We start from the raw sequence: 11,262 nt of genomic DNA on the forward strand, positions 1-11,262 counted from the left end.
TAAGAAAACCTCAGTTGCAAGGTTGATGGATACAAAGTATTTGTAGCTAAGAGATGAAGTGAGGAAAGAAATTGTTGAAGTTGAGCACATCGACACTTATTCAATGGTGGCCGATCCATTAACAAAGCCTTTGCCTGTGGGAGTATTTAAGAATCATGTGTCAAAGATGGGAGTGGTTGAATCTTTTGATGATCTTCATTAGTGGGAGTAAGTTATTACTTTTTATTTACATATGATAAACTTATCTTGTCCACTTCTGTGTTGATATCCTCTCATTTATGTTTCACGTTGTGATTCAATGTTTGCTCATTCTGTAAAGAGCTATATTTGTTGATACTGCAATAAACAAGGTTTTTTTTAAGTAAACTTGAAGATTGGACCAATTATGTGAGAGTATTAAGACATGAGACTTCCTATACTACATTATTTGGCATGTAGCTTTGTGATTAATTGAGTTAAGCTTCGATGATTATAAAGTAATGATGCAGCTGATATGCATCAACATTTCTATAGTTCTGGGCTTGATTTAGTTGATTACATCTACGTTAAAGTTGATAATCTTGTTATATAAACTCAATGATCATTGTTAACTTAATTCCATACAGTTCAATACTATGTGATTATGTATACACAAGTGAGAGAATGTAAGAATTTGAGTAGACATAATCATTATTTAGATAGAAGTGTATTGATTAAGTTAACAGACTTTTGTAATAGTAGGTTATATGAAACATTCAAAACAATAATGTAGTGGACTTATTGCAGTTAATGATGAGTTATTGAGATACCTATTGTTTTCCTAATAGGTGAATATCAATATGCCTTATGTGACTATAAAAAGGTTGGTCCCTGCTCTCAAAAAACAAGCTTTATAGTGTGCTGAGTCCTATTGAAAGCATAAGCATCCAATTTTGTGAAAGTAGAAGACTATCTTTATTTTGAGCAACATGTCTTCTTCATCCTTAGGTGTGTGTCTAATTTTTGTGCGTTAGTATTGACTCCAGTTAATTGTGATTCTATGTGTTAGTTGATAATCATGTATGTAAGCTATTCTTACAAAGTGAACAATATCATCTCATGAGAGATGCAATGGAATGGAGAAAAGGTTCATTTGTGTGACTCGAGGCTCGATAGTTAGTCCCATGCGTCATGGATTGTTTACTGCTACTTTTTGTGGTATACAGAATCTGCTTGCCGAGAAAAAGGATGAGGAATGAGGAGATGAAGTTAATGATTTTTCGGAAAACGAAGATTGAGATAAGCTTGGAATTTATTGATAAGAGTAAATTATAGTAATGGTTTCTTAATTTTAATTAAATTGGAGTAATGGTCTCTCAACTAAAAATTCATTACCATTGGTCTCTCAACTCATCAAAATTGTAGCTATGGTCATTTTCGTCAATTTCGTCAGAATTTTATCAAAATAAGTTATGTTGGAATGACTATTGCTACAATTGGGATCCCTCAACTCATCAAAACTTGTAGTTATGGTCATTTTCGTTAACTTTGTCAGAATTTTGTCAAAATAAGTTATGTTGGAATGACTATTGCTATAATTAGGTTAAAGTTGAGGGACCAATGGTAATGAATTTTTAGTTGAGGGATCATAGCTGCATGTTTTGATGAGTTGAAGGACCAATGGTAATAGATTTATAGTTAAGAGACTATTACTCTAATTGAATTAAAGTTAAAAGATCATTGTAACAATTTACTCTATTTATAATTAAAGAAATTATTAATTAAAAATACTGATAATTTTTTGTTATATCACAATTCTAGGCGTCATAATTTGATGAGTGAGTACTATCATTAGGCGTTGCCACGTGGTACTACGTATCACTTTGTACTTTTTCCAAAAGACCTCCCCACTGAAATTGGACAAGAATTGTCTGCCCTCCACTTCCGGTGCCCTTCCTGTGCCCTCATATTTTGTGTGATCATGGTTAAGTCACGTCAACATTTTATATTGTTTTTTTATAGATATAATAAGACAAAAATGAATAGTAATATAAAATGTTGACGTGGCTTAATCGTGACCACACAAACAGAAGGACATGAGAAGGGCACCGGAAGTGGAGGGCATACAATCATTGTCCACTGAAATTAGCTTTTCTATAAATAATGATTCCATCCAATACCTTCAATTATTTTTTTTGTTGGACAATATCTTGGCAAACCAGCTTTCCGGGAGAAATGAAGCCATCCAATATCATCAATTATTTTTTGGGAGTTTTAACGAAAAGTCTGCGGTACTGTTCATTTTAACGAAAAATCACATTTTTACTCTAAAAAGTCAAACCTGGTATTATTCACTTTACCTTTTATTTTGTCATTATCGTTAAAACTCAAAATTTTCTAACTCTTTTCATTAATTTTCCTTTATTTTTTTTGTTGGACAATATCTTGGCAAACCAGCTGGACCATATCTTGGCAAATCTTTTCGGGTGAAATGAAGCCATCCAACATCTTCAATTATTTTTTTGTTGGACCATGTCTTGGCAAATCTTTTCGGGTGAAACGAGGCCATCCAACATCTTTAATTATTTTTTTGTTGGACCATATCTTGGCAAAGCTTTTCGGGTGAAATGACTCCATCCAATATCTTCAATTATTGGCAAATTATCTGCTGTCAAGGTATATGCCGTAAACCGTAAATAAACTAAATAAAGTAATCAATATATGGTATTATTATTATTATTTTTTTTTTGTAACACAATTTATGGTTTTTTTTAACATTCATTAAATAAACTAAAGTTTCTAATGTTAAAGATATGTCATTTGACGGATGAGGATCCTCTTTGTGATCATTCTAAAAAATGAAAACTGATGAAAATGATTTGAAAACTTTGAATTTTAACGATAAGGACAAAATAAAGGGTAAAATGAATAATACCAGATTGACTTTTTAGTGTAAAAATATGGTTTTTCGTTAAAATGAACAGTACCATGAGCTTTTCATTAAAATTCCCTTCTAAAAATCCTCACATCTTAATCGTTTATCGTATATCGTGTTGCTAATTTTCATTAGGTATTATTTGTGTTTAATTTTAAATTAATAAAATTCAAATGATTTCTGACCGCAAGATGTACGATAAATGATTCAGATGCGAAGATCCCTAGGATCCCCATAATTTGGACCCGGATGGAGTCCAAATTCCCATTTGACTGTAGTCAGGGTGGGCTGAAAAGCCATTAGTCTTTCCATGCCACACTGGAGACTAGTTTTACCCTTTCAGATGTAGGATATCTCAAACTTCGGCAAAAGAATACATAATAACTTAAAGAGCTCGAATATATTGTTACTATAAAGTCTAGTGCTAATAATATAAGAATATAAATTGACACGAAACACCATAATAGTGACTAACCTTCATGCACGCGCTCAAGCGGGTCCAGAAGACATTTTTTGAATCACGGCGTGCTACTCGCGACTTATATGTTTTAAATGTATTTATATGCGTAAAATGACAAAAGGAAAGTCAAATATTTGAAGTAAATGAATAATTTTAGATCATGTTAGAAGAAATCCCTCATAAACCAATTAAAGCAGCTGAATTCACATAATAAAATTGATCTCTATAGAATTTACATTAAAAATGGAGAAAATAATATTTAATAAACAATTGATTGAATCATATTATTGCTAGCCTATTGTGAGGCTAAGCTCGTCCCCTTCACTTTAGTGTAGATAATATCATTTATTAAAAAAAATCATTTGATAATTAATTTAATCACATTATTATCCGTGTGCAAAAGACCTTTTTTATAACCGTCATTACACGTTTCTTAAGATGTTTTAAATGTGTTTAAAAATAGAGAAAATAATATTTAATAAATAACTGATTGAATCATATTATTGCTAGTCCATTGTGAGGCTAAACCCACCCTCCCCCTTAGTGTAGATAATATCGTTTGTTAAAAAAAAACAATCATTTGATAACTTATTTAATCACATTGTTATCCGCGTGCGAAAAACTTTTTTTTATAACCGGCATTACATGCATCTTAAGATGTTTTGAATGTGTTTAAAAATAAAGAAATTGAATCATATATATTGCTAGCTTATTGTGAGGTACTAATTAAAAAAAAGCACCAAAAAGTAAATTATTAAAGAAATACTGTTAAATGATGAAAATGCCCCTACCTTACTTGATGTATTATTTTGGAATGCCTTTGAAGATTTTTGTTTTAGGGGCATTTTTGTCCAAATGTTTTTGTTGAAGCATGGTGACACCAACTCACTATTCACCTTTTCCATTCTCTTTATATATAACTAGCCTTCATGCACCCGCTCACGCGCGTGCATAAGGCATTTTTTGAATAACGGTATGTTACGCGCGATTTACACGTTTTAAATGTATTTATATGCGTAAATTGACAATAGGAAAGTCAAATATTTGAAGTAAATAAATAATTTTAGATCATGCTAGAAGAAACCCTTCATAAACTAATTGAAGCAGCTGAATTTACATAATAAAATTGGTCTCTATAGAATTTACATTAAGAATAGAGAAAATAATATTTAATAAACAATTGATCGAATCACATTATTGCTAGCTCATTGTGAGACTAAGCCCACCACCTCCTCGTGCGAATGACCTTTTTTATAACCGGTATTACACACCTCTTAAGATGTTTTGAACGTGTTTAAAAATAGAGAAAATAATATTTAATAAACAATTGAGTAAATCACATTATTGCTAGTCCATTGTGAGGCTAAGCTCATCTCCTCCCTCTTAGTGTAGATAATATTGTTTGTTAAAAAAAACAATCATTTGATAACTTATTTAATCACATTATTATCCGCGTACGAAAGGTTAAAAAAAACAATCATTTAACAATTAATTGAATCACATTATTATCCACATGCGAAATACATTTTTTATAACCAGCATTATACGCATCTTAAAATGTTTTGAATGTGTTTAAAAATAGAGAAAATAATATTTAATAAACAACTAATTGAATCATATTATTGCTAGCATATTGTGAGGCTAAGCCCCCTCCTCCTTAGTGTAGATAATATCGTTTGTTAAAAAAAACAATCATTTGACAACTTATTTAATCACATTTTTATCCGTGTGCGAAATACCTTTTTTAGAACCGGCATTACACGTCTCTTAAGATGTTTTGAACGTGTTTAAAAATAGAGAAATTAAATTAAATTATTACTAGTCTATTGTGAGGTACTAATTAAAAAAAATGTACCAAAAAATTAATTATTAAAAATACACTATCAAAATGATGAAAATGCCCCTGACTTATTTGATGCATTATTTTGGGATGCCTTTGAAGTTTTTTGTCTTGGGGGCATTTTTGTCCAAATTTTTTTGTTGAAGCTTGATGACACCAAAATCACTATTCACTTTTCAATTGGGTTTATATATAAGATAGATAGATAATACTCCTGCCATTCTCTTTTAATAAAGCAAACATTTAAGAGCAAAGAATGCTAATTTAACATAAACCATTCCCCGATCGAGTTGGGTGATACCAAATAGGCATGTCTTTTTATTTTATTTTATAATTTTTTGGGGTTGGAAAATTTGAGCCAGGAGATTATATTGTGGCTGATTGAGTACTATATGTCGGATCAAACTATATATGCTAGTTAACCATTGAAGAAAACAGCCAAGACCTTTAACACCATTCTTCCGCGCCTTCCCTATTCTGAATCAATATACCATGAAAACACGTCAACCTCCTCCTCCTGTTGTTCCCCGATACTTGCAAGAAAAAGAACTCAGCCAAGAAGACAAAGACGATATATTCTCTCTACCTACAGAAAAAGCTTGGGTTGCACATGGCCTTCACAAGTACCATGGTTTTTGGCTGTCAACTAAGCAAATGCAGGGAGTTTTGGCATGCCAGAAACACTTCCAAGCCGTAGATTCTGATATCGTTCTTGTTACCACTCCGAAATCAGGCACCACTTGGCTCCAGGCACTTTTGTTTGCCCTTGTGAAACGAGCGCACTATCTGGACCCTCAGCGACACCCTTTGCTCACAGAAAATCCTCATGTTCTTGTGCCCAATTTGGAGTTCGATATCTACACCGACAGACAGGTACTTCCTGACCTCTCCTCCCTGGCCCGTCCAAGGCTCATTTCGACTCATCTACCGTATGTTTGTCTGCCGGATTCTGTCAAACATTCGGGTTGCAAAGTTGTTTACGTGTGTAGAGATCCCAAAGATGTGTTTGTTTCACTTTGGCATTTCTCGAACAAACTGAGGCCCGTGGGTAGTGGAACCATGTCACTTGACGAAGCGTTCGATAAGTTCTGCCGGGGAGTGAATACGTCCGGACCCTTTTGGGATCACGTACTAGGGTTTTGGAAGGAGAGCTTAAAGAGGCCTGAAAGTGCATTTTTCATCAAGTTTGAGGAAATGAAACAAGAGCCCGCTCTTCATCTGAGGAGGCTGGCCAAGTTCTTGGGGTGCCCATTTTCTCCGGAAGAAGAGACACATGGAGTTGTGGATGGTATCTTAAGGTTGTGTAGTTTTGAAAATTTAAGCAATTTGGATGTGAATAAAAGTGGGATATTGTCGTCTGGTATGGAGAAAAGCGCATTCTTTAGGAAAGGTGAAGTTGGAGATTGGATGAATTATTTGACCACTGAGATGGTGAAAAAACTAGACTCTATTACTCAAGAGAAGTTTCATGGTTCCGGATTAAAGTTCTAGGGTTTGCATCTTTTTTCTTTCTGTGTGAGTCTTTCTCTTTGTGGGTGAGTTTTTCTTCTTGTGCGAGCGAGTTCTTCAAATTCTAGTAAATCATTTTGCCGCCGGCCCTAGCCATGACTTGATTCGGTGGCAGCTCTTTTCCTCTTTTTTCTTCTTGTTTTTCTCCTCTGCTGCTCTCTGTTTTCCGGCCCATTGTTTCCTTTTGTATCCACTCCCTTGTGCCTTTGATTTAACCAGCCTCTGCGCGCAATCGGAAAGCTTCTTTTTCCGATTTTCCCTTTCTTCTGTTCCCACTTATCTATCCACCCTCACGCATCTGCTCAAACCAATTTCTTTCTCTCCCACTTGGATTCGTCCTCTCTCCACTCCTCAATTGCGTCATTCCGCAATCATTTTGTTTAGTCGTGTTTCACGGCCATATTAGATTGTGCGTAGTGCTTCGGCTCGGATTTTACACCACCAATTTCCTCCTGTGTGTTGATCTCGACACTGCTACCTGTTGGGGTAGTTTCTTTTCCTTCTCTTGGTGGCTGCTGTTCCAACATGTGGGGTGTTTGCTAGAGGATGATGAAATTTATATTATTTATTTTTTGTTTCATGGCTTGGTTAGTTCTTATCTCGACGGCGGAAGAGGATCCATGCATTTAGGGTTTCTTTGTGTGTTTTTCTGTGTAGGGCTCACCTTTTGGGTTGGGATTTTCTTTTGTAGTTGTTTTGGAGGTCATAATGTTGTAGTGTGCTTTGTGTGTTTTTTGGGCCTCCACTCTTGTATGTGTGGTGTGTTGGTAATAAAATGTCACATTTTGAACCAAAAAAAAAAGTCCTACTGTTTATGACATCTTTATTTATTTGAGCGGGAAATCATTAATGAGTAAGAGAAAGAAGGAAAGTGTATGGGATCAACTAGTTCCCTAGTAGTAATAATCCTTGACGTTACACATATCAACTAATTACCTAGTAGTAACTCATCTGTATTTTTTCATGTGTAGCATAGGAGAAATCTGGAATTAGAATAATCTCAGTACGCATGTTTAATAAACGTTGGAATAAGTTGCTAATAGAATGGTTGAATTATTAGTTCCATATAAGTAAAGATAAACTAATGCTTAATATTTTTCATCATCCTCTCTGTAAATCTATAATCCTACTCTAATGACTAAAACCACCACCAGTTCCACCTTCCTAGGAAGTTTGATCACTACAAAAAAAGACAATAGTCACGCTTTTGAAAGTATCGAATGAGTGAAGGAGTGAACGTAACTTGAATCACCAACTCTGGTTCTCTTTCTCGCTCCCCCAGACTTTTTCTTCTTCGATTTGCATCATATCTGTTTTTTGTTCTTGGTTTTAATTTGAATCTTTGAAATTTGACTTATATATTTGAGATCTCATCTTGTTGTTCGTGGATTCGACTTTTCAAGAGCTTTTTTTTTTTTTTTTTTTCAATTTACCAACCCCAACATGCAATTTTAGGATTATTAATACCATTCATCGCTTTCATCTCCATCCATCGTTACCTGCTGTATTCTTTCTTCCTAAAACTCAAGCATAAATTCGGACATTACTATTAAAACAAAGAATAAATGGAAGCTTAGAAGTCAAAAAGCATAACACCGCCCCCCACCCCCCCCCCCCCCTAAAAAACAAAAGGATGTTCAGTTGCTTCATCAAACAACATTAATTCATCCTTGAACTACTAGCTTACATGGGCTTCCTTCAAAGCTCGAATCCTTTGCACTCCTTGACAGAGCTGGGAATATATACTTTCAGGGAATCTTTTGTAAAAATCTCAGTCTCCAGGAATTTCTTTAGTATATAACTTACCTTTGGCATACAACAATTTGTACGCTACATATTAATGATTTATTGAAAAGAAAAGGAAAAATTGGTGAAATGCAAATACAAAGGAAAAGCAAAACCTAAAATGGAAAGTACGTATGAAATATAAAAAATGTTATTCTTATCATCTATGTGTACTATCATTTGTACCATTTTTTTAATAGAGATAAGACTACACACGTTGGCGGATTCTATTTTTATTAAAAAGATACTACAAATAGATGATAAGTATGGAATTGAATTCTCTCCTAAGCCCAAGGAAAGGATCCTCCTGACCAAAGATCTTGGACCGTTGGATTTTCATCCAACGACTATAATTATTATAACTTTAAAAGGACCTCTTTGTTTGTAACCATTAAATAAAAATTCAACAATCCAAAATCCTTGGTCAGGAGAAGAGGATCCAATTCCGATAAGTATAATATGACTCAGACAAATATTACGGTCCGCAGATTCTGCATAGATCCAGAAAGGATACCAGTTCCAATAAAAGTGGATAAAGCTGCAGATGTGGGCGCAATAAAGTGGAAATCTCACCTCAATATCCTAAACCCTAGAATAAAAAAAATTCTCTATGGATATCTCTTAACACTTAGGTAATTCCAAACAAGTGCACATCGTAATGCGAATATCCGGAAATGAATAAAGTTTTTAATTTTTATGGAAATGAACTTGTGTTTCTTGCAACAAATACGCTCTGGCCTTTATATATAAAGTGCATTTTAAAACGTTAACTTCGCATTTAACTAATACTAAGACATTTTTTTATAAAACTACATACCTGTCTAATTGTGCATGTGTTAATTAATAAGTTGGACACAATGTAAGTGTTGTTGGGTCTCTCTGATAATTTGACATAAAATACCCACACCACCAAGTCAATTCTAAGTCGCTTTGGTCCGTGCTCCCTCATTGCCAATTTCGGCTACGGGGGTGTGGCTAGGGGTGGATGGGTGTAGTAGATGGCGGATCGACGGGGTAGATTTTGTTGGGCTCTTGTACGTATCGTTTATGTGGCATCAAAGTATTGGTTGAGTGGGTTCATTATGTGCCATATCAGTAAATTAACAGAAAATTCACCGAATTTGGATAACAAAGATTACATGGATGTGAGATAGTTAAATTCTGTAAGATTAACTCAGTGTTGTTGTACTGTATATTAACTACATTGAGGAAGAATCAAAGAGCGAAAAAGAATGTAGGAAAATGAAAAACTTGAGATAGAAACAATTGAGAGAGAGAAAGAATAAATTGTATGAATTGTATTTCAGACTTAATGAATTGAATCCTTACAATTACATAGCTTTTATACACACATATATCTAGCTTAACAACTTTAGTATGATATGGCAGCTTCACTAACTAGCCAATGTTGAGCTGTCATTTATTGATACTCAACACTATATTGGGACGGGATGTTTTTATGCACGTATTAGACATACATATATTGGTACGTGATGTTTTTATTCACGTATTAGATTTAACGCTAGCTTTCGTATAAGCACATTCTACATCCCTTTCTCAACGATATGTATTTTTATGTTATCAGAAGAGTAACTCAATGTCATTGTACTACATCTTTCTGTAGCTTGCTTCGGTGTTCATGTAATAGGATCAGAGTATATGCCGCTACTTGGCTCCGACGATTCAACTTCCTTCTTATTGGCAGTGCCCGATGTTGAAATATAATGTAATTCCTGATTGTCACATTCTCATTCTGACTAATTAATTACTTATAATCTATGAGTGTTCTAGTTAATTAAGGAGAAGAGTTCTTGATTTCGACAAGGGTTGTATTTCAAGGAGCTTATATAGGCACTTGCATTTTGTTCGGATGTATTTTCGGTTCATGATCATTATCTTTGGTTGCTGCTTGATGAACAATTCCTGCTTATGTTTTCTTAGTAAAACAGTTGGCTTTAGCTTATGTGGATTAGATTTGTAGAGCTTGGATCGAAACCCGTTGACACGACGTTCACATGAGAATGTAGGATGGCCCCTTCCTGTTAATTTCTTATAGGTTATCTGTTTGATATTGATGAAACAAAGTTATATAGCATGTTGCTTTAGCTAAATCAAAATATGCGAATATGTCCCTATAAAACTATAAATTTATAATTAAGGTTGCTGCTGTTTTCTCGAGTAGATGATAAATTATTCAGATACTCATATTTTCACCTTACTTGCGATTTGTGTGCATGGTTAGTTCGACGAACCATGATGGAACACTGAGGCAGCTACTGTATCAAGGCTATAACAATATAACCATATAACATAAACTAGAAGCACAAGACATGGATACACATAGCTATGTTAGATGAATGGTGTAACTGACGTACCTTGCCTTGTTGCGCAATTTTTGCTACCCACCTACAAGAAACCACAAAAGCCGCAGTTTAGTATTGAACTCGCTGAAAATATATATCATCATTGCATTCATGTGAGTTGAACATATTAATACCTTCTCCTTCCAAGTGTTGTTAAACCATGTAATCATCTGCATTTACGTTGATACTTGAGGAGATAGACTTGTGCTTTTGGCATACTTTTCATCCTTGGCCACTAGGCAAGAATTTACACTTACAATTAATTTCAATAGGACTAGTCTTAATTCTGGGCTGATTCTCTAGTTGAAAGTTTTGGGAAGACTTAGAGTGGGCTGAAATGCCTTTAGCCTTTCCATGCCACACTGAAGACGAGTCTTACCTAGGATACCTTAGACCTTGACAAAAATATACT

At 34.4% G+C, this 11,262-nt stretch overlaps 1 protein-coding gene across 1 annotated transcript; it reads left to right on the forward strand.

The window, feature by feature from the left end:
• The first annotated feature begins 5,400 nt into the window (after positions 1-5,400).
• Positions 5,401-7,504, forward strand: LOC103416476 (cytosolic sulfotransferase 12-like). Its single transcript, XM_070815749.1, has one exon. It carries the CDS (start codon positions 5,686-5,688, stop codon positions 6,682-6,684), a length of 999 nt encoding a protein of 332 aa, XP_070671850.1. The 5' UTR covers positions 5,401-5,685; the 3' UTR covers positions 6,685-7,504.
• Positions 7,505-11,262: the final 3,758 nt, after the last annotated feature.

The sequence above is a fragment of the Malus domestica genome, chromosome 16 (genome assembly GCF_042453785.1).
Source record: "Malus domestica chromosome 16, GDT2T_hap1".
Lineage (NCBI taxonomy): Eukaryota > Viridiplantae > Streptophyta > Magnoliopsida > Rosales > Rosaceae > Malus > Malus domestica.

Coding starts and splice junctions, on each gene's coding strand:
- LOC103416476 (XM_070815749.1), top strand. CDS start 5,686: ATGAAAACACGTCAACCTCCTCCTCCTGTTGTTCCCCGATACTTGCAA.